Here is a 23,562-nt window from a genome sequence, read left to right on the forward strand (position 1 = left end):
ACAGAACAAAACGTGTCATTTATAGCATGGGGTCTAAAATATTTGCCAGTAGATTCAGCTTGGCAGGTAATTAAATAATTCAAAAAGAAATAAATAAATGGAAAATGAATATATTAACATTTAATTTGAAGATATATTTACTTTGTTTTATTTAACATGCATTAATTGTGCCCGATGTCTTTGTTAAATACTTGAGGTTGAGTCTTGCTTGGTTGAATATCTCCTTAAGTCAAAATCACCTCCTCGTGAGTTAAACCAAGTCAATGGTTGGGGTTACCAACCATTGACTGAACTGTTTCAATCCACTGCAAGTGTTCTGTATGCCAGAGCCCCATAAGAGAGTGCGATTCACTCCTCGATGCAGCCATTCACACTTTATAAAAATGTACTTTACAGAAGGGTTCTGACACAATAGGAATGTTCCAACAAACAGCAGTGAAACTTTCTGTTACTGCTAATGGGAAGACAGGTCACTCTCATTTCTTTTCTGGTTCCATACACCTATCCTGAGAAATAACTGGCCCTGTCCAGCTCCCTAAGAATCTTGCACGTTTCATATTTTAAAAAATTCCTCCAAATTTCTGATGAGTACAGGTCCAACCTCCTCAGCTTCTAAGAAAACCCCTCCATACCCAATATCAGTCTAATGAACCCTCTCCGGAAGGCCTCCAATTCCAGTGTTTTTTGTTGTTAAAGGGACCCAAACTGCTTACAGTATTCCAGTTGTGCCTTATAACTAGCCTTTCATAACTCATTCCTGCTCTTGTACACTTAATTTTTGTAATTCATGTGCAAGGACCCTGCCGTCCCAAATCACTTCAAGCTGTGGCTTTCTACAGTCTCTCTCCATTTAGATAACATGCAACTCTTTTATTCTTCTTGCTGACGTGCATAATGTCATCTACCCACATTACATTCCATCTGCCAAGTTTTTACTCACACAAACTGCCTATGTCCTTCTGCCGACTTTGAGTGGTGAGGGTGACACACCTTCCAACTATTGTTGCATCATCCACAAACTTGGCTACAGTACATTCACTTCCAAGTCATTAGAATATGTGGCAAATGTGTGTTTGTGCGCTCTGGGCAATAAATGCCCGCAACAGGACAGGAGCCACACACCGGCTAATTGGTAAGAAAGGACAGGTTTATTTCCTGAAAAGAGAAACAAGTAAACAAGATGAGGTTTTATTCTGACAGTTTAATCTGACAGTTTCTGATCACGTTTACAGAGTTCTACTGCGTATTTTCTCAAAAGAAAATGACTGAATTCAGATCCTTAAACAGCCACAGTACAATTTCATTCTTTTGAATATTAATCATTACCATTAAACATTAGTTTAAGACTACTTTACAGGACGGCCATTCAAATAATGCATGTAAACTATATGAAAAGGTAAGTTTATTTGAAACATCTCTTTAAAATTGTTTAATAGATTGCTGCTACTCTACTGATTAAAAAAAAACAAAACAGCGCTGCACTAAGAATACTTGAAGTCTGTGCCTCATAAATGAAACATTGCTCCTACATTCTGTAGGGGATTAAAAATTATACTAACTCTCTTTAGCAAGAAAATATAAACATTCTGATGAGTGGGCTCTGCAGTAAGAACATGCTCCACGATCCACTTTCAAGACCTTGAGTAACCATGCTACACCTGCTGATCACTGCATTTTTCTTGCATTTGTGCGCATTTTCTCCCACGAATCTGAGCTAAACTCTGGGGTGTCATTAAGAAATATAGCGGTGATCAGCATCATTAGGGAGGAGCCAAGAGAGAGGGAATAATGGCACTATTTGATGGCGGATATGAGAAATTCAGAATGGGGAGTATTAAAATCTCAGAATGAGTAACTATAATTTTTTTTCTGAAAATACAGAAACAAACAGACAATCAGCAGAAAATAACTCAATTGCTGTTATTTTTGAGCAGAACTCTATTTGACCTTACAACTGAGATACACTGGATAATATCACCAATGCTGGGGCATAGAGGAGATAAAATCACCGCATTTTCAGTGGTTTTGTTTTCTGAGCTAGTGGGAAAGACAGAAAATACTTCCTCAACAGGTAAACACTGTTTTGCAGCACAGTGGTGAATCTGTTGAGACAGGCTTCCTACAAGTGAAGTGAGCACCAACTCTGACATTTTAGCTCACGGTCCTGATCCGAAGGAGTCAAGCTCTTTTTCTGATTGCTTTGTAAACTCAAAACATAACAAAGGGGGCAGAATAGAAAAGTACTCGTGGTAGGGGACTCGATAGTTAGGGGAATCGACAGGAGATTTTGTGGTCAGGATCGGGATTCCCGGAAGGTATGTTGCCTCCCTGGTGCCAGGGTCCGGGACGTCTCCGATCGGGTGTATAAGGTTCTAAAAGGGGAGGGCGAACAGCCAGAAATCGTGTTACATATTGGCACTAAGATATAGCCAGAAAAAGGATTGAGGATATAAAAAGTGATTTCAGGGAGTTAGGAGGGAAGCTGCAGAGCAGGACGAACAGAGTAGTGTTCTCTGGTTTACTACCGGTGCCACGAAATAGCGAGACGAGGAACAGGGAGCGGGCGCAGCTTAACACGTGGCTACGCAGCTGGTGTAGGAGGGAGGGCTTCAGATATGTAGATAATTGGGATGCCTTCTGGGGAAGGTGGGACCTGTACAAGAAGGACGGGTTGCATCTGAACTGGAAGGGGACCAATGTCCTGGGTGGAAGGTTTGCTCGAGTAGTTCGAGAGGGTTTAAACTAGTATGGCAGGGGGGTGGGAACCTGAGCTGTATACCGGAGGTGAGAGTTGATGCAGGTGAGGCAGTAGCAAGAGGTAGACCAGCTAGTGGGAAGGAACCAAGGGATCGGTTAAAGTGTGTTTGCTTTAACGCAAGGAGTATCAGGAATAAAAGTGATGAACTTAGAGCATGGATCAGTACCTGGTGCTATGATGTTGTGGCCAGAACAGAGACATGGGTTTCTCATGGGCAGGAATGGTTGCTGGATGTTCCAGGGTTTAGAACATTTAAAAAGAATAGGGAGGGGGTGTAGCACTACTAATCAGAGAGGGTAACACAGCTACAGAAGCTTCCTTTGTTGAGGAAGATCTGCCTACCGAGTCAGTACGGGTGGAAATTAGAAAGAGCAAGGGAGTAGTCACCTCATTAGGAGTTTACTACAAGCCCCCCAGTAGCAGCAGGGAGATTGAAGAAAGCATAGGTCAGCAGATTTTGGAAAAGTGTGGACGCAGTAGGGTTGTTGTAATGGGTGACTTTAACTTTCCTAATATTGATTGGAACCTGCTTCGAGCAGAAGATTTGAATGGAGCTGTTTTTGTAAGGTGAGTTCAGGAGGGTTTCCTAACGCAGTACGTTGTCAGGCCGACGAGGGGAGAGGCCATTCTAGACTTGGTGCTCGAAAACGAGCCGGGGCAGGTATCAGATCTTGTGGTGGGAGACCATTTTGGTGATAGTGACCATAACTGCCTCACATTCTACATAGCTATGGAGAAGGAGAGGATTAGGCAAAATGGGAGGATATTTAATTGGGGAAGAGGAAATTATGATGCGATTAGACATGAGTTAGGAAGCATGGACTGGGAGCAATTGTTCCATGGTAAAGGCACTATAGACATGTGGAGACTGTTTAAGGAACAGTTGTTGCGAGTGATGAATAAATATGTCCCTCTGAGACAGGCAAGAAGGGGTAAGATAAAGGAACCTTGGATGACGAGAGCGGTGGAGCTTCTTGTGAAAAGGAAGAAGGAAGCTTACATAAGGTGGAGGAAGCTAGGGTCAAGTTCAGCTAGAGAGGATTACTCGCAGGCAAGGAAGGAGCTCAAAAATGGTCTGAGGAGAGCCAGGAGGGGGCACGAGAAAGGCTTGGCAGAACGAATCAGGGAAAACACAAAGGCATTTTACACTTATGTGAGGAATAAGAGAATGGTCAAAGAAAGAGTAGGGCCGATCAGGGATAGCATAGGGAACTTGTGTGTGGAGCCTGAGGAGGTAGGGGAAGCCCTAAATGAGTTTTTTGCTTCTGTCTTTATGAAAGAAATGAACTTTGTAGTGAATGAAACCTTTGAAGAGCAGGTGTGCATGCTGGAATGGATAGAGATAGAGGAAGCTGATGTGCTGAAAATTTTGTCAAACATTAAGATTGACAAGTCGCCAGGCCCGGACCAGATTTGTCCTCGGCTGCTTTGGGAAGCGAGAAATGAAATTGCTTCGCCACTTGCGAAGATCTTTGCATCCTCGCTCTCCGCTGGAGTCGTACCTGAGGACTGGAGAGAGGCAAATGTAATTCCTCTCTTCAAGAAAGGAAATAGGGAAATCCCCGGCAATTACAGACCAGTAAGTCTCACGTCTGTCATCTGCAAGGTGTTAGAAAGGATTCTGAGGGATAAGATTTATGACCATCTGGAAGAGCATGGCTTGATCAAATACAGTCAACACGGCTTTGAGAGGGGTAGGTCATGCCTCACAAACCCTAGAGTTTTTTGAGGATGTGACTAGAAAAGTTGATGAGGGTCGAGCTGTGGATGTGGTGTATATGGACTTCAGTAAGGCATTTGATAAGGTTCCCCATGGTAGGCTCATTCAGAAGGTCAGGAGGAATGGGATACAGGGGAACTTAGCTGCTTGGATACAGAATTGGCTGGCCAACAGAAGACAGCGAGTGGTAGTAGAGGGAAAATATTCTGCCTGGAAGTCAGTGGTGAGTGGGGTTCCACAGGGCTCTGTCCTTGGGCCTCTACTGTTTGTAATTTTTATTAATGACTTGGATGAGGGGATTGAAGGATGGGTCAGCAAGTTTGCAGATGACACAAAGGTCGGAGGTGTCGTTGACAGTATAGAGGGCTGTTGTAGGCTGCAGCGGGACATTGACAGGATGCAGAGATGGGCTGAGAGGTGGCAGATGGAGTTCAACCTGGATAAATGCGAGGTGATGCATTTTGGAAGGTCGAATTTGAAAGCCGAGTACAGGATTAAGGATAGGATTCTTGGCAGTGCGGAGGAACAGAGGGATCTTGGTGTGCAGATACAGAGATCCCTTAAAATGGCCGCCAAAGTGGACAGGGTTGTTAAGAAAGCATATGGTGTTTTGGCTTTCATTAACAGGGGGATTGAGTTTAAGAGTCGTGAGATCTTGTTGCAGCTCTATAAAACTTTGGTTAGACCGCACTTGGAATACTGCGTCCAGTTCTGGTCGCCCTATTATAGGAAAGATGTGGATGCTTTGGAGAGGGTTCAAAGGAGGTTTACCGGGATGCTGCCTGGACTGGAGGGCTTATCTTATGAAGAGAGGTTGACTGAGCTCGGTCTCTTTTCATTGGAGAAAAGGAGGAGGAGAGGGGACCTAATTGAGATATACAAGATAATGAGAGGCATAGATAGAGTTGATAGCCAGAGACTATTTCCCAGGGCAGAAATGGCTAGCACGAGGGGTCATAGTTTTAAGCTGGTTGGTGGAAAGTATAGAGGGGATGTCAGAGGCGGGTTCTTTACACAGAGAGTTGTGAGAGCATGGAATGCGTTGCCAGCAGCAGTTGTGGAAGCAAGGTCATTGGGGTCATTTAAGAGACTGCTGGACATGCATATGGTCACAGAAATTTGAGGGTGCATACATGAGGATCAATGGTCGGCACAACATTGTGGGCTGAAGGGCCTGTTCTGTGCTGTACTGTTCTATGTTCTATAACAGCGTTCAGTAAAGATGCCCTGAATCATCTGAACAGATCTCTTAAGAGTCTGATTTACCAAAATGATCAGGTTCCAGAGAACAACATAACAGCAGCATGTGCCTTTACCCATTAACCCAGCAGATCTGTGGTGATTTCTAGTTTGTACATGTTACTGGATCTCAACTGTATACCACTCACTTAAGCAGTTTATATATCAATTAAAATTTATACTGAACAGTGTAGACAAAACGCCAAACTTCCAGAGGCTTTTTTCCTCAACATACAGCACATAAACCAGTTAGAGTCCCGTCTTCAATGTTACCGTGACTGAGCATCAGTCCTCAGATTCTGCAGGAAGTTCCACTATTATCCACTCAATGGGCCATCGGCGAAAACATGAAGGCGTCCACTGGAGTTTCCACCAACCAGTATATTCCTTGTTGGATGCATGACATTTATGGAGCAGATAGACCCCAGCCATTCTGTGTCCCTGAATTCTCGCACTTTGGAGCCCGTAACATGGAACACTTCAATCTGCCTCGGCCTGGCCATACTACCTACAATGAAGCAGTCGTCCCTTTTAGGGTCCCACACTGCCCGGAATTTAGTCAGCCAGCGCCCAGTGAAATTGTTATGTCTGTTTTAAAACAGAGAAAATAAAAAATGGTTAACAGTCTAATTACAAAGCATTTGTTGCACAGAAAGAGCCAATCAGCCCAACTATCCTTCTCAGTCTGCACCTCCACTACCATCACCATCACCACACCCAAACAGCATAATCTTCTATATCTTTCTCTCAGGTTTATTCAGCTTCCCCTTAAAAGCATCCACGCTATTATCTAGTATAACCTGAACACAATGACAAGGAATAAGGCATCATAGTGACTCCTTCACACTTTGAACCACTCTCTGTGTCACTATCTTCAAAGTTAGCAAGATAGCAACTCGTTCCTGCTTCCTTCCTGCTTTCCCCAATGTACTGCATGAACTTTCCTGAAGGAATTAACACATTGTAAAGATTATGTCTTTTTATTTTTGTGCTTTTTAAAAACTGTGAAGGAAACTGAGGGCTGTGTTGAAAACCAGGGATACGCATTGATGACCGAGTATGTTGAAAATAACAAACGGAATACCGATCGTGCCTCCCTGTTTGTGTAGATCTGAGTTCCAGCGACATACAGACAAAGTAGTAGTTTAGCACTGAATTGGAGTGGCTGGTGGGCAAGAGGCTAGTTATCAATGACAAAGATCCTCTACCTGCCAACTGTGTGACTGACTGTCAGGTATCTGAACAGCTCAGCCCGAGAAGCCAGTCAGACCAGAAGACCAGAAGGTCTGCAGCAGCCAAAAAATACAATCTCTCGCGCTCTCTGTTGTCTACATAAAGCCACTTTAAACCAGATGAAAACCAGCTTATCATTCCTTCAGCAGATGCTGCAAGTAGTGACTTGAAGTGAGATAAGTCACAGACCTTCCCAAAGTCAGTCAGCCACCCTGTGCCTCTTGCTAGCCAGTGGGTCTGTCTGGAAAAAGGTCAAGGTGAAGCCTTCCATTCAAAAATACTACAGAATTGTGATTCTGCAGTTCCCCTTCTGTCCATGCGAGAGATTTCTTTTCCCCGTTTGCCTCTTTGTGGAAGGGAGAGTTTAAAGGGTTTTAAGAGTTTTAATTTGTGGCGGTTCCTTTAACTTGGCTTAAATTGTTTACCGACAGCTAGAATGTAATTCGTGTTAAGTGCAGAAACTTGGTCCAAGCTCCAGGACCCTGGGTGCGAAAGCCCAGCAGCTTGGGGGTTCTGCGTGCTTCCTTTAAAAACTAACAACTTTTGTGACAACTCAGGGAATATTGGGGAGAGGAGGGGGGTGATTTCACCGCCCTATTGCAGTGAGTTATGACAATGTGCCATCTCTATTCCAGGTGTTCACCACTGCATTAGGGGGTCTTTCATCCATCTACCACCATTGGCCAACTGTCCACTGACATCATCCCTTTCAAACTTTCACCTGGAGTCCCTAAGACAAATGTCCAGCTCCCATTCTCTGGAATTGAGCTTCAGACATCTAGCCTTCCCTCGTCACAGAGTGACAAAGGAACCAGGGATTGCATTTCTGAGTTCTGATCCATAAAAGGTGTATCATAGACTGCAAGCAAAAGGGGGCTAAGCAAGAACAGAAGCGACAGGAGAATCTAACAGTCTGTTAGCACTCGCTGTCTTCGCTTACACAGCTGTAAGACTGGACCACAGTACTGATCAGTGCAGCACTGGGTATACAAGGGTAAACCACAGGACACCAAACATCTCAGGAACTTGGGCGAACGTCAGAAAGGGCTCATTTCAACTTCAACATCTGATGGCAAAACATCAAGTTAATCTGTTACTTGGAAATATTTTTCACTCACGTTATTGATGTCACAACTGGAATCCTGGGAATTATGGCACTGGTGTCAAATATTCTGCAATAAATTATTTTAAAACAATAAATAAGATATGAACAAACATGAACCCCAATGATATTTCTTTAAGAAAAAGGCATTTTAAATGAAAATTACTTTCTTAATTCAAACAAACCGAAATGGCCCTCATTAAAACAGGGGGTCCTGGGAAATTCATTGTCAATCAGGACAGCACAGCATGTCCAACGCAGAGAGGATTGGTGATATGGCAATATGATGATACGGTAATGGCTCTGGATTGGTAATCTAGAGGATCAGGCTAATGCTCTGAGGACATGAGTTCAAATCCCACCACAGCCACTGGTGACATTTAAATTCAACTGATAAATCTGCAGTTAGTGACGGTGACCAAGAAATGATCAATTCTTGTAAATAAAAAACCACCTGGTTCACTGATGGCCTTTAGGAAGGAACCTCCTGAACTGACATGTCATTCCAACAATGCAGCTGACTCTTTCTGCCCTTCAGTTTGGCCAGATCAAGGGAAATTAATAGCGATGAGCAACATCTTGGCAGTGATGCCTACATCCCAAAGGATAAAGAAATCTCACTCTTGATGGAGGGAGCTGGTAAGGAGACACACAGAACATAAACACTGGACTAGACCAGTGGTGCTGAAAGATCCAGATTTGTGCTGTGTAATTCTACCCTCATGACACTTACTGTAAAGAATGACAACAAAATAACCTATTTACAGTCAGCACCTCTCCAAAACAGTCCCTTGGTTGTTCAAGTTTCTGTGTTCTAACCCAAAGAGTTTGCCTTAAGAAAGGCAAAAGCACGACCATAGGATGTCAACAACGCAACCACCAATACCCAGTTTCTCAAACCGACAATGGTATATGTCTATGATGTGGTTTCCCACCTTGAGTCAGCTTAGGACATTGGCAGGTAAAGGAAATGACCTCGGAGAGCACATTCATAGCTCCTTGAAAGTGGAGTCACAGGCAGACAGGATAGTGAAGGCAGCGTTTGGTGCTTGTCTTTATTGGTCAGTGCATTAATTATGGGAATTGGTATCATGTTGTGGCTATACAGGACATTGGTTAGGTCGCTTTTGGAATACTGCGTTCACTTAAGGCCTCCCTGCTCTCGGAACAATGTTGGGAAACTTGAAAGGCTTCAGAAAAAAATTAGGAGGATGTTGCCAGGGTTTGAGCTGTAGGGACATACTGTGGCTGTTTTCCTTGGAGCTTTAAAGGCTGAGGGGTGACCTTACAGTGGTTTATATATCATGACGGCATGGGATAGGATGAATAGCCAAGATCTTTTCCTCAGGGTAGAGCTGACCAAAACTAGAAGGCATAGGTTTAAGGTGAGAGGAGAAATATTTAAGATGGAGGAGTGTATGGGGTGAGTTGATACAGGAAGAAGTGGAGGCTGGTACAACTACAACATTTAAAAAGGCATCTGGCTGGGTACATGAATAGGAAGTCAGAAGGATACGGGCCAAACGCTGGCAAATGGGACTAGATTAATTTAGAATAACTGCTCAGCATGGATGAGTTGCACCTTAGGGTCTGTTTCCATGCTGTACAACACTATGATTCTATGAACTGGAAGTGATATTTTCAAGATAGACTAGAATTACAGAATGTGGACAGAGTGATCTGTGATTGATGATCATCAGCGACATCCCATCAAATCAAAAACCCTACCTCTAGGTTTCCGTTCTCTGAATTGCACAATTTAATTCTGCAACGATTCAGATACACTCATTACCTGATCCTGTCATCCATGCAGACAGTCACCACATTATTACCGGTAAGAGGTGAGAAGTAGGCAGAGTTTACATTCTTTGTGTGTTCCCCGAGGGAAGCTACAGCCTTTTTGGGTGATGTTTTTAGATTCCGAACATCATAGACAGCTACACATCTGTCAGAAACAGAAGCATTTAGGTCAGATCTTCCTCTAAAAATCAAAAACTCATTCATTAGTGACACTGGAGCAGAAATACCCAACCAGTGATGACAGAATCAGGAGGACGCCATTCATTAGGTCAAAAGATGGCTACATGACCAGCAGAACCTGTTCCACCATTTGGTCAGTCATGAATATATACTCACGTATAATCAGAGTCGGCAAGAATTCTGAACTTATTTCAATATTGTCTGTCAAAGTCTTTCTTAATTTCATTCTCGAACTGATCATTTAGTTAGATCAGCTTGATTCTTAAATTTCATTTATTTGCCTTCCTCCCCCCACCCCGACACCCCCAAATCCCTCAATAATCTTTCCTAACAAAAAAAAAATCAGTTTCAATTTATAAATGTTCAACCGACTGCTGATCTTAACTGCCCCAACTATCTGGGAGAAGAGACCTCCTTTTTCCAGTCTGTTATAAAAACGTTCTGTATTAAATCGAATGCCAGGTTAGAGAACGAACATTTTGGAGGCAGCCACCCAGTACATGCTACACCGCAAGGACAATGTAACGAAGGGACATTGAGAAAACAGGAACACCTGCAACAATATGTTCTGAGCAAGCTTACCGTGTTCCAGCAGCTACAAAATACTGACGATGCACTGGGTGAACACTGACTGTCCGAAACTGGTTTATGCCCAGGAACGCATTCAGTTCCCCTGAAGTGCTGTGGAAAGATGCACAAGGAGAAACAAACTAAGAAAAACTGCTTTTAATTCAGTAATGCATATCTGCATACATAAGTATCTTCACACAAAAACAAATCCAAAGCAAGTTTTAACAGATTATTCACCTGAAGTTAAATACATGTTTTTTCACAAAATGAAAATATTCAAATCGGTTTGGTTTGATTTATTATTGCCACATTTACCGAGATATGGGGGAAAAAGGATTGCTTTGTGTGTTAACGAGACAAATCATACTTTACGTAAGTACACCAGGGTAATAGAACAGAAAGCAGACTATAGTGTTACAGAGTGCTACAGAGAAAGATAAACTCTCATATACTGAGAGATCCATTTGTTAGTCTGATGATGGGGTTGGGGGAGAAGCAGTTTTAAATCTGCTGGTATGTATTTTCAAATTTTTGAAACTATGGCCCAATGAAGAGAGTGGAAGAGAGGATAATCAAGGTGGGAGGAGTCTTAACGTTGGCTGCTATTCCAAGGGTAGCAGGAAGCAGAGACAGAGTCAATGGAAGGAAGGCTGGTTTTTGTGGTGAATTGGGCTGCAGTCACAATGCTAACTTCTTGTGGCCTTGGGAAGAGCACTTGCTGTACCAAGCCAAGATGCATCCAGATTGGATGCTTCCTATCGTGCATCTATAAAAATTGCTAAGAGTCCTTGGCGAATAACATGATTTGCTCCCCCCCCTCCACCCCAAGTCTTTACTTTCATTAAGGCTTTTTCACTTTGAGAAAAGTGAGATTGGGTGCAGCAGGCAATGCAACGGTGATGGTGCCAACTGCAGACTCACCCTGTGATCTGAGCATTTGCAGTGTGCACACTTGAAGGTAGCCATTTGGCTACATTGCTGAGCCTTCCAGAGAAACCCACTTTGAAACCTCACTACCTTAACTCCATCACTCAACACTGTGGTGCAACACAGAAAAAGTCCCATTCAGATAAAAGGTGCTAAAAACTGCACTCAATAAATAGACGGTGTGCATTTATTCAAGCAGGTTTCATACCAAGTACTTCAGTTTGGACAGTGGAGGGGCAAAGATAGGGCCGTTGACCAGTTTTAATGCAGGGATCGATAATTCCGCACTAACAAGACAGTCACTGGTTCTCAGGGTAGATGGGGCTGTGCAGTTGAAGAACTAACCAGACCTAATGATATAGCGGAGCAAGTTAGAGGGGCCGAATGGCCTACTCCAGTTTGTAAATTGCAGATACAGACAGCAATGAGGCAAACTGCAAACACATTTGTTCTGCTAGTTAGTTAAAAGCTTCATATTGTCCAGAACACCGGGTCCACCAATTCTGCTCCTTTTAAAAATCCATTCAAACAGCTATTCAGGCTGTTTCCCTGATTTAGTGTCAGTGTCAGTGACTGTCCTCACCACACCACTGTTCCAGATTTTCACCATTGCCACAAGGACTGCAGCAGCTCAGAGAGACAGTGAGAAACCAAATTCACAAGAGCAACAAGCAACAGGAACTCAAAAGTATCGCTTACAGCGCATGCCCAGAGGTGAGCAAAATAAAACTTGTAACTTTCAAAAAAGAACATAAAAGCCCTGGTTGACTTTAACTAACAGAACTGTTGTTTACATGAGGGCCTACAAAGCGAGTGCTCACCCTTACAGACAAGAACTGACCTTGGGGTCCGTCTGTCAACAACAAACACATTCCCATCCCAGTGACTGACAATCAATCTGGAACCATCTTCAGCCAAGAAATCAAAGGAAGATGTATCCCACGTGTCGGATGTATAGACCTAGGAACAGATTAAATGTTGAATGTAGAAACCAAAAGACCTGCGGATGCTGTAAATCAGGAACAAAAACAAAGTTGCTGGAAAAGCTCAGCAGGTCTGGCAGCATCTGTGGAGGAGAAAACAGAGTTAACGTTTCAGGTCCAGTGACCCTTCCTCAGAAATGTAAATGTTGAATGTAACTGGCTACGATATCTGGAGTTGCACAGCCCCAAATTTATTAGAAACCAATTTCCTCATATCATTTTAATTAGAAAAGTCTCTTTAATCAGCAGAGGCCATGCTTCATTGAGCAATGAGATAAAACAAACTCAGAAATCATAGGTTGGAACTGAGTGAGAGATTCCAAAAGGAAAAAGATGACTTCAGACAGCTTCTGTGCTACAAATCAGTACAGCGGAAAGGAGGAGACTATGGTCAGGAATGGGTCAGGGGAGGTGTAGTCTGCTATTATTTTAAATCAGAATCAGAATTATCACAACCCAGGAGATGGTCATTCAGCCCATTGTGTTTGTGCTGATTCTTTGAAGCATTAATCTCCTGCAAACCCCAAATTGTTTTCTCCTCGTAACTATCCAATTCTCTTCTGAAAGCATCCAGTGCCTCACACAGTGCATTCCAAATCCTAACTACTTGCTGTGTAAAACTGTTTGTCTTCATGTCTCAATTCCCTCTTTTAATAATGACCTTAATCTATGCCCTCTGGATAGTGGTCCTTCCAGCTATGGGAACAATTTCTCGTTGTTTAATCGCTGGAGCCTTTGTGATTTTGAGTACTTCGAACAAATCTTCTTGGTACCTTTTCGCCTTCAAGTTTCAACTTTAAACTTTTTTATAACTAAAATTCTTCATCGTTGCAATTATACCAATTAATCTCTTCTGCGCGCTCTGTAAAGTTTTCACATCCTTTCTAAAGAATAACTGGAACTTGACACAATTCCGTAGATAAGGCTGAACCAGTGTTGTACCCAAGTGCAATATAACCTTGCTTTTCTATGTTATGCCCCTACTAATGACATCTTGGGCTGTAGTATTATTACATACAGGATAAATAAACATTTTAAGCACAATAAAAAGTGAATTAAAAACAGGTGACATAATTATGAAAGTACATGCAAGTTAAACTCCTAAAAGAACATTTTCCTTACACTTCACACTTTCACCTACACCGAATGTGTTGCCTTTTCTGAAATATATTTTAAAAAAGTGAATGATTGAGGAAGCAGGATTGCACAGGCCTCACGACACTTTCTCTTTCCCACCTCTGAGCTCTCACAAGCCTCAACACCAAATGCAAGAAGCAACACTCCAACCAAAGTAACATCTGAGTTTCCAGTGTAACTGCAACTGGAGATTAATTTCCCTTTGCTTTTTTCTTGGCTCAATGCAGAAGGTGTTAAAGTACAACAGAATTTCAGCAATCTTCATTTAGAGAAGGCACACTGTGTTTCTTGACACAGAAAACCACCAACGCATTTCACACATTCTAATAACGTAAAACCGACAAGATGGCTCAAAGACCTTTAGTGCATTTTACCTCATCAAAGATAGCAGCAGCTACATTTCCACAACGAATACTCCCTTCATTGCTTAGCGACAGGAGCTCAGCAGAGTTAGAAGGTGAAAAATGCAAACAGTTAACAGTGTTGCAGTGAGGCTTGAAATGATGGACTGTACCCTCCTGGGAACTCTGCAATGAAGTAGAGAGAAGAGCAAAAGATTACAATCAGAGTTGGGTCACTAAGAAATAAATAGCTTACATTTCTGTGACACTTTTTCTGACTTCAGGCCATCTGCATTCCTTTACAGCCAACATAGCTCTTTCTGAAGCAGTCATTATTGTAAAGTGGGAAACAGGCAGTTTATGCAAAAAAAAGTAAGCTCACACAAACAGCAGTGTGACAATTATCAGATAATCTGTTTTTACAATGTTGTTGGAGGGATACGTAGCAGCTGGCACACGAGGAAGAAACTGCAGCTCTGCCTTAAGTTCTCCGTGATGTTTCACGTCCAGTCACACCTAAAGGATAGTACCTGCAGCAAGGCAGCACTCCCTCACTCCTGCAATGAATTGTCTGCCTCAATACTGCGCTAAGTCTTTGTAGTAGAACTTGAATCCGTGAGGTGACAGTGCTGCCTTTCAGTCACAGCTGACACTGTATTACTTTACAAATGTAAACAGTCTCCTCAGTACTGAGTAACACGGCATCACTCGCATCTACAAATCTCTTAAGGATGGTCTGATGCTGCTTATAAATCCAACTTGCAGAAGTTCACAGACACAAATTCAGTTTAAAGTTCTCCCATGAAACAGGTTGGTTGTGGTAAAGGGGCTATTTCTATACAATCAAAATTATTTACACAGCAGTAAACAAATGTGGATTAAAATAATTTCTTCTCATGAATGTGGTAAGAAGGAAAAACTTCCTCTTCACACCACTCACAGTAGTCTCTTAAGTTTCACCATCTGTTAACAACCAGGAAATTCCATAAAAGATGGATGTTTTTCAGACTGATGTTGTCTTAGGTAGACTGAATAAAATCAGGGGCATTTTTCCAAGAGCAGGAGAACTCTCCCCACTGTCCAGTTTTTTTTATTCCTCAACATCACTCAAAAGGAATACTTACTATTAATGGGAGCCATTGGTCTGTTTCCTACAACAATAACTGTTTCAGAAATACTTCACTGGCTGTAAAGAGCTCTGTAATGTCCTGAAGGGGAGAAAGGTGCTAAGGAAACGCAGGTCTTTCTTTCTTATGTCCAGAATAAAGAGAATGGTTCACTGACCAGATCCCACAGTCCAACGTATCCATAAGTGCTCCCAGCAGCAACCAGAAAGGTGCTTGGAGAGGGATGAAAGGCCAACGAGCTAACCCGGGTTGGCGTCACTTTAGCAACAAGACCTTCTTGCATGGTCATCCTGTGCAAACTGGACTTGTACCTGGTCAGAGCATTAACAGCAATGGAAGTGGCTTATACAAAGTTAAGTAAACAACAGACAAATGTAGCTTCTATTTTAAAATTGAAAGTCAACCCTAGACTAAAAACAGTTGTTTTGTAGTACAGAAATTGAGTATTGCTGGAAAAAATACACATTTTATCAAAACTTTTCATCAGGGCAATTTGCAAGAATATCAAGAATGAAAAAAAAACATTTATATGATGAGAGGAAGAGTGTTAATTGATTGGCAGAGGTGTTGCCATGGAGAATCATGCTGAAAAGGAACTTACATTTTTAGCTCAACCGACTGTTTTTCTTCAGTATACATCTCCCCCTGGGAAAACATGTATAAATATTCAGCTAGTGACTATACCAGGCTCCAGCCCTACATTTCATTTACTTGCATTCTCAATTTTAACCAAAATGCCAAAAATCAAGCTCTTAATGTTAATATCATTTTGGACTAATGGGGATGAAAGCTAGAATGGGGGGAAAACAAGAGGCGACGTTAACCAAAGTTTAAGATTCAGAAAAAATATTGGCTTTCATAAGATCTCCTAAAATGGCTTATTTTAATCATCACACTTTAAACATTTGTCTCTACATATTCCACGTGATTAAAAACACCGACTAAAGGCCAATTTATTCAAACATTTTAGGTGTCTTTGGAAAAAGCTCTTGTTCAGACATGTACCCAACACAACATAATATAAAACAACTGTCTCTTAAAAGGGACAAACATCAACTTCTACAACATTACATTAAAAAAAACTTGAAGCTTTCAGAATTCTTCCACAAGGATCAGTCTGTACATGCACAGAACTTTGAGCCCCCTAAACAGTGGGTGACATACAACAGTTCGGCATTGAGTTAATAAAAAAAGAGCATGTGACTCAATCCGTCTCCCCGTTCAGTTATAACATGGAATACCTGGCTCATCTCCAGCCATGTCTTCATCAGATTCTCTGTTATTTTGCTGTCTTCTTCATCATCTCGAACCATTTTCAGCGGCCCAGAAATCTGGGGAAGAGGAGCAACCAAAAGAAAACAAGAACACCAATACAGAATATATGGCACAGAAATAAGCAATTCAGCCCAACGAATCCATGCTAGGGTTTATTCTGCAATTCAGCATTGTCACATTCAGCTTCACTGTATTCCTTTCTCTCTCACGTACTTGTCTGGCCGCACCTTAAATGAATCTATATTATTCTCACCCGCCCACCCACCCAGGTATTCTCTCTCTCCCTTCCTCCTTTACTATGCCTGCCCTCCAACCCAATGGCACAACACTTCCTCCCACACACTGTATGCTTCCCATGCACATGTAATTCCACTCCCTGTGTCACACTTGGGTAATCTTGGATAAGCATATGGATAATGATGCGAGTGTAGGGGGGAGGGGCTTAGATTAGTTCACAGGTCGGTGCAACACCGAGGGCCGAAGGGCCTGTTCTGCGCTGTATTGTTCTATGTTCTACCTCTCTCTTTCTTTCTCTCTCATTCCCTGCCCCACATGGAGGTGTACATTCAGTTATGTTAGAGCACGTGGGCTCCCTTTCCTCCCCTTCTCTCACACACGTCCCTGTCGGACACTAAGGAACTCTCTGCCTCCTTCCCACATGCATGTGCACGCCCCACGTTGTCCATCAGTCAGTCAATCTCACTGTGTTGTCTCCCTCACATGCATGCACGCTCTATCTGCCTCCCTCACACTCAGGTGCTTTCTGCCATCTCCCTCAGACACATACTTGCCCAAACCCCCTCCAACACCCTCCCTGGTGTTTGCTCACGCAGACAGATGGTGTTGGAATTGGAAATATCATGCCAAAGTACAAAATCCTGCAGCTCTGGTTAAGGTGCCATGTGACAGAGCCATGTCACCTGTAACATGTATCTACTTTATGATGATTATCCCAGCACTAACCTCATCCCTGTCCAATCAAAACCTGTCAAGCGCAAAAGAAATGTTGAATCTGTTACAAATCCTGGATTCGTAGACATGTAAACAGTGAGACTCACCCTCTCTTCCACCTTCTCTTGTATTTCTATTGGCGTTTCTGGGAGTGGGGCACCTCCTGGGTCTAATCTCAGTAAACGCATCGATCGGCGAACTATAGGCTGCTGCCCAGAGCTTTGCAGTTTCTTTCTGAAAGTAAGAGAAAGGACCAAACTTGTAATAAAGCTGCATATGATAGGACAATAAGAATAAAACAAATACACCTAAACAACAGATCGATAATTAGCTTTTCTTGTGAAATTTCTGCTGCTAAGCCATGTGTCAGATTAATTTTAAATTTTCTTGACTGGCTTATAACAATTAATTAGTTTCCCTCCTAGTTTGACATCATCGGAAATGTCATGAATTTCTGAATCTCAACTTATCAATTTGACTTAGAAGATCCAATATGGATTTTTGTGGCAGCTCCTCACTACATAACTTCTGTAAGATGCAATTTTTATCAGCTATCCAACCCCACAATTTATCATGAGACTCTTACAACTATCTTTTTCCCTTTGAAATTTCGGAAGCTCCACTATCAAATTATCCCTATTAATGTTGCTCTCTCAATGTGTGCTGACATTGTAAAGGAATACAATGGAACAGGGCAGCCACGTGGAGTCAAAGTGAAGCTGAATTTGGGGAGGTGATGGCCGTGTGGTACTATTGCTGGACGGTTAAACCAGAGACCCAGATAATATTCTGGGGACCTGGGTTCAAATCCCACCACGACAGATGGTGGAATTTGAATTCAATAAATACCTGGAATTAAGAATCTAATGATGAACAAGAATCCATTATCGATTGTTGGAAAAAATCCATCTGGTTCACTGATGTCCTTCAGAGAAGGAAACTGCCACCCTTATCTGGTCTGGCCTAGATGTGACTCCAGACCCACAGCAATGTGGTTGACTCTTAACTGCCCTCTGGGCAATTTAGAGATGGGCAATAAATGCTGGTCCAGTCAGCTACACCCACATCCCCTGAACAAATAAAGAAAATAAAAGGTAGAAAAACAGCCATGACTTGTGTAAAAGCAGACTAGGCTTGAAGGACTGGATAGCCAACTAACACAAGAGATAATCAGATATGACTCAATTCAAAAATACATAATACTAAACTTCACAGATCCTCTAACTGCATCGCACTAAATCATACCTTTTAGGCGCCTTTGGTCTTTTTACTGGCTGCTTTTTACTGATTTCTCTGAGTTTTTCAGCAGTCTGTAAAATAAGGAGAGCAAATTCCTTTGTGGATCAGCGGAGAACAATTTACTTTGCTGTGCCAAATACTTCAAGACAGACCAGGTGAGAGGAAGGACTTGCTGGACATTCTCTCCATGTGACTGTCCAGACAAGGACAGCCTGGTGTATCCCCAACGCACTGTCTGAGCCTTGACCAGGGTAAAACACAGTAAGTACAATTCTATTGTCTCTTTTTATCCTGACCACTGTGAAAACGTGTGAGCTGAAGTGATGTTCAGATGTGCTCGATCCAAAAAAAATTAGAGTAATCTAGCATAGAGGACACTGGGCCCATCAATGTCCCTATCCTTTCACAAACCTATCAAATTAATTACACTCCCCTTCTATTTTCACACAGCCCTGCTCAGTACGTTCCCTTTAATTGTCTTATTCTGGGACTGAAGGAAGTGAGCAGGGTAAAAGATTGAACAAAATGGTAAGAGGCTCAAAGGCTTAATGATTTGCTCTTGTATCTTACGCAATAACTTCCAACAGTCTCTATTCAATCTGTTTCCATGACCTTTTAGGACAGGGTGGTCTTAATCACAAGAGTTTGCTGCTTAAAAAGAAAGGTTTCCTCATTCTGTCTTGCATTCTTTCATCAAGTACCTTGACGTCTCGGTTTATTGACATCCCTCCCACTGGAAACAGTTTTCCTTCATTTAGTCTACATCAGTCTTTGAGATGTGGTACACCACTATCCAGGACAGCAAACTGTCTGAAGCATTGCTCCAAATCCTAGAAAACCATTGGTCACCCAGGTGTGGTTTTGAGCAGTCATGCTGACTGAACCACTTCCTGAGAGACAATAAATCTTGTGTTTGATTGACTTAAATCATAAGCAGAACCAACTCAGCTCAACAGCCTGGTGATAAACAGCAATAATGAAACAGAGGATAGTGGCAGACGGTAGCTGGTCTTGAGCTGCTGCTGTCCATTAATTTACCTGCAGCATATTCAAAGATGCAAAGAACCGGGCATTTTCCTGAATGTTTTTCAGTCGCTTCTTCTCATACACTGACAGCTCCTCAGATTTTCGATGAAACTAAAACAAAAAACATAACATTGACAGGTACAAACTCCTCATTTGAATAGATTCCTGTGCACTCACTATCTCAACAATCTCGGTCCATCTGTTCAACAGCAACAACTCGGTGCCATTAGAGGGACAGTGGCAAGGAGTTGGAAAGCATGGTCCTCTCAGACAAAAGCAGTTGCTCTAAAGAGAAAGACAAAGATGCACTGCAGAAATACATTTGCACATCAATGAATTAACCTCTCAGTTTTCCCATTTATGGAAGCTGGTCAAACTTGGATCATCAGTTGTACACTTAAACAAGGCAAAGCAATTCACAATACGAAAACCCATAGTGTAATAGGAATAAAACAAAAGTCAGAAAGCTTAAAGACTTAAAAACAGAAATTGCTGGAGAAACTTGGCAGGTCTGGTGGCATATGTGGAGAGAAAGCACAGTTAATATTTCAGATCCAGGTACCCTTCTTCAGAAGTCAGATGCTGCCAGACCTGCCGAGTTTCTCCAGCTATTTGTTTTGGATTTCCAGCATCCCCTATTCTTTCAGTTTAAAGCCTTGTTTGATGTTACTCCAATTACCCCAAATAATGTAAAATCATAGAATCTAATGGCATAGGTGGTTATTTGGGACTTTGTACCTGAACAGACTCTTTGAATTATTAATTAGACTGAAGTAATTAGTTGAGTGATCAACTCTCAGGATATAAATAAGGAAGACTCGGCTCAGGTAGAGAAGCGGTTGTGTCTCTAGCTCTGTGTTAGAAAGTCCATAATAAAGCGCCATCTTCCCCAAACATGTTTCATAATAGGTTCGTACAGATTGCTTTAAAATATCTATAAACTATGGCACACTTTTCATTACAGATGGTTGGTTAATGGCAAACCACAGTGAAGCCCCTCTCCTCCCCACTGCTCTCACATGGACCGTGACCGCACTGCGCACAAACACTAAACATACAGGACCAGCACAGGTGGGAGCCTCCCGCTCGCTATCGGAGACAGAGTCCTGGGAGTCAACAAATCGTGACGACACGCAAAAATTATTGGTAAAATCTTATTAGATATTCGTCCCACTCATCATACTTGGACAATTAATTAATTGTCCAAGTACAAAAGTAACTTGCATTTGTATAAAAGGCCAGATGGACTTGGTTAAAGCTGTAGGTTGCTATTCAGTCTTAAAAAGTGGAGGTGAAAACACATATAGCTACAAGAGAGATGTTAAACTAACAGTTAACAACTTCTAATTTCTTACCGCCATAGGAAACTCATCGTCAGCGCTGAAGCCATCCGAGTCACTCTGCTCTGAGGTGCTCATGCCGGTCTCTGCAGGGCTTGTTGGCCCAGAAGAGGTGCCCTCCTCAGCGGCTGGCATTTGCTGCTGGTCAGGCCCGGCCGGGGTCATCGCCGTGTTTGATCGCCGGGGCGGGGGCTTCTTGTCCGGGTCCTCTCCTCCTCCGGGCCCGGGGAAGGCCGCTTCGAGCCGCCGCTTTCGGTTTCCCGAGGCCGCTGCTCGCGGCTGCTGCCCAAGTGCAGTGTCCTCAACCCTGGGCTTCATGGCCCGGAGGGAAATGCGGTCAATTTTCTGGTTTCAAATGGAAAAAAGTCGGCACCGAGCGGCCACTTCCGGGGGAGCTGTAACTTTTCAGTCCTTACATAAAATGTTACATAAATTGTTACATTTCCCGCGCTCCGCCTCCTGCTGCCGGAGATAGGACACTTTCACATCCGCCATCTTAGAAACCGCAATGCCTCCCGGGATACCTAGCTCACCTGAAAAGCGGCTGGAGAAGATTGAAACGACCAAACTCTGCAATTAACAGTGAAATAAAACAAAGAAGTGCGAATGAAGATCTGAAACAGAAACAAAACTTGTTTGAGAAACTCAGCAGGTGTGGCGGCATCTGTAGAGAGAAAGAGTTCGTGTTTCAAGTCCAGTGAGCCTTGTTTGGATCAGGCACGCACTGCCCCAAAAACCAATGGAAAGCAGGTTGTAAAGAAACTTTTACATAGAAATTACTTGATACGAAATAATTTGCACACTAGTTAAGAGAAAAAGGTAGTGAAACTTATCTGATAGCCCTTTTTAAGAGGCAGAACAAGGGATGATGTGAATCAGCTCCTTCTGTGCTTTTGTTGTTGTAGGATATTCTACATTGGTTGGGACAAATAAATCAATCCTCAACAACCCGTTTGTGTTCAATGTTTAAAATACAGTTGGGTAATGTTAGCTGTCACAAAGATAGCTAAAACTTCTAATTTTCAGAAAAACGTAATGTTATCATCCATTCTATTCAGTCTTGGTATTGAAGTGTAGTCACGAGTTATCTTTATTAAATTCATAAAGGGTTAATTTAGTTGTCTAAATCTGCGGTGCTTTGATTTGAGGATGATACTTACTCAAGGTTGCAGGTTTTTGTCATGAATCTTGGGTGAGACTGAGCAGGCCAATTCCGATGTTTGGGTGCAGAGCAAGATGTGCCACAGTAACAGAAGCACAGTTTCAGGATTTGCTCCCTTTTCTGTCATTCTCTGCCTTCAGTGTGTGTCATTTGGACTCACTTTCCTCTTAACATAAGTTGTAAAACTAGATGTAGGCCATTCAGCCCATTGGGTCCACTCCACAAATCAATGAAAACATGATTGTTCTGATAATCTTTACCTCCACTTTCTTGCCTTCTAGCCATAAATCTAGATGCCCCTAATGATTATAAAGCCGTCTCTCTCAGCCATGATCTATTTAGTGAAACATCTTCTACAGCACTGTGTGATAAAGAATTCCATTGATGCATTATCCTCCAAGAAAAAATCCTCATGTGCTAAATGGGCAATTCCTTACTCTCAAATCATGTGCTGTGTTCATAGAGTCCCTTATTAAGGGGAAACAGCCACTCAGCATCTAGTCTGTCATCTCCTAAGATTCTTGAGTTCCAATGAGGTATCCCCCTCAGTTTTCTACACCTAGTAAGTATAAGCCCAACCTACTTAACCTCTCCTCAAAATCCCTCTACCTGGCATCAAGTCGATTTTCTCCAGACAACCTCCACTGCTAGTATATCTTTCCTCAGATAAAAGACCCAAAACTGTTCACAGTATTCCAGCTATAGTCCAATGAGGTCAGAAATGGGGATGTTTGCTGGTGACCAAACACAAAAATTACACTTCTTTTCCCCTTTGAAATACAAATCACCATTACATTCACATTCCCTCTTCCCATTAGAAACTGGACGCTATCATTTTGAGATTCCCTTCCATGCTGAGCTTCCTCTAGTCTTTCACTTTTTTTTCGAATATTCAGCTCTATTTTTCCTGCCAAAATGCATAACTTCACATTACATTCCACTGTCCTGTTTCTGACCACTAACTAGGTAACCAACAGAAGGGAAAAACATACTTGATCTCATTTACTAATCTGCCAACTGCAGATGCATCTGTCCATGTCAGTATTGCTAAGTGTGACTATTGCGCAGTCCTTGTGGAGACAAAGTCCCACCTTCATATTGAGAACAACTTCCATCGTGTTGTGTGGCACTATCACTGTTCTAAATGGGGCAGACTTTGCACAGATATAGCAACTCAAGGTTGGGCATCCATGAGGCACTGCGGGCCATCAACAGCAGCAGAATTGTACTCCAGCGCAATCTGTAACCTCATGGCCCGGCATATCCCCCACTCAACCATTACCATCAAGCCAGGGGATCAACCCTGGTTCAATGAAGAGTGCAGGGATCAACCTGGTGAAGCTTGCACGCCAAACAGCGAAAGCAGCAAGTGATAGAGCTAAGCGATCCCACAACCAATGGGTCAGATCTAAGCTCTGCAGTCCTGCCACATCCAGTGGTTAATGGTGGTGG

At 42.5% G+C, this 23,562-nt stretch overlaps 1 protein-coding gene across 1 annotated transcript; it reads right to left on the bottom strand.

Annotated features, from left to right (window-relative positions):
- Window positions 1-1,181: 1,181 nt before the first annotated feature.
- wdr76 (WD repeat domain 76) lies at window positions 1,182-21,472 on the bottom strand. Its single transcript, XM_048562611.2, has 13 exons — window positions 20,964-21,472; window positions 19,621-19,719; window positions 18,589-18,653; window positions 17,451-17,577; window positions 16,359-16,448; window positions 15,719-15,762; window positions 15,275-15,428; window positions 14,024-14,176; window positions 12,371-12,489; window positions 10,615-10,713; window positions 9,845-9,997; window positions 8,069-8,122; window positions 1,182-6,305 (listed from the first exon to the last, which is right to left on the bottom strand). The coding sequence occupies exons 1-13, from the start codon at window positions 21,264-21,266 to the stop codon at window positions 6,035-6,037; spliced, it is 1,731 nt and encodes a 576-aa protein (XP_048418568.1). The 5' UTR covers window positions 21,267-21,472; the 3' UTR covers window positions 1,182-6,034.
- Window positions 21,473-23,562: the final 2,090 nt, after the last annotated feature.

The sequence above is a fragment of the Stegostoma tigrinum genome, chromosome 33, assembly GCF_030684315.1.
Source record: "Stegostoma tigrinum isolate sSteTig4 chromosome 33, sSteTig4.hap1, whole genome shotgun sequence".
Classification (NCBI taxonomy): domain Eukaryota; kingdom Metazoa; phylum Chordata; class Chondrichthyes; order Orectolobiformes; family Stegostomatidae; genus Stegostoma; species Stegostoma tigrinum.

Coding starts and splice junctions, on each gene's coding strand:
- wdr76 (XM_048562611.2), bottom strand. CDS start 21,266: ATGAAGCCCAGGGTTGAGGACACTGCACTTGGGCAGCAGCCGCGAGCA. Junction 8,123..9,844: donor TGCATGGATGACAGGATCAG/GTAATGAGTGTA, acceptor AATTTATTGCAG/AATATTTGACACCAGTGCCA. Junction 6,306..8,068: donor CCAGTTGTGACATCAATAAC/GTGAGTGAAAAA, acceptor GTTTTAAAACAG/ACATAACAATTTCACTGGGC.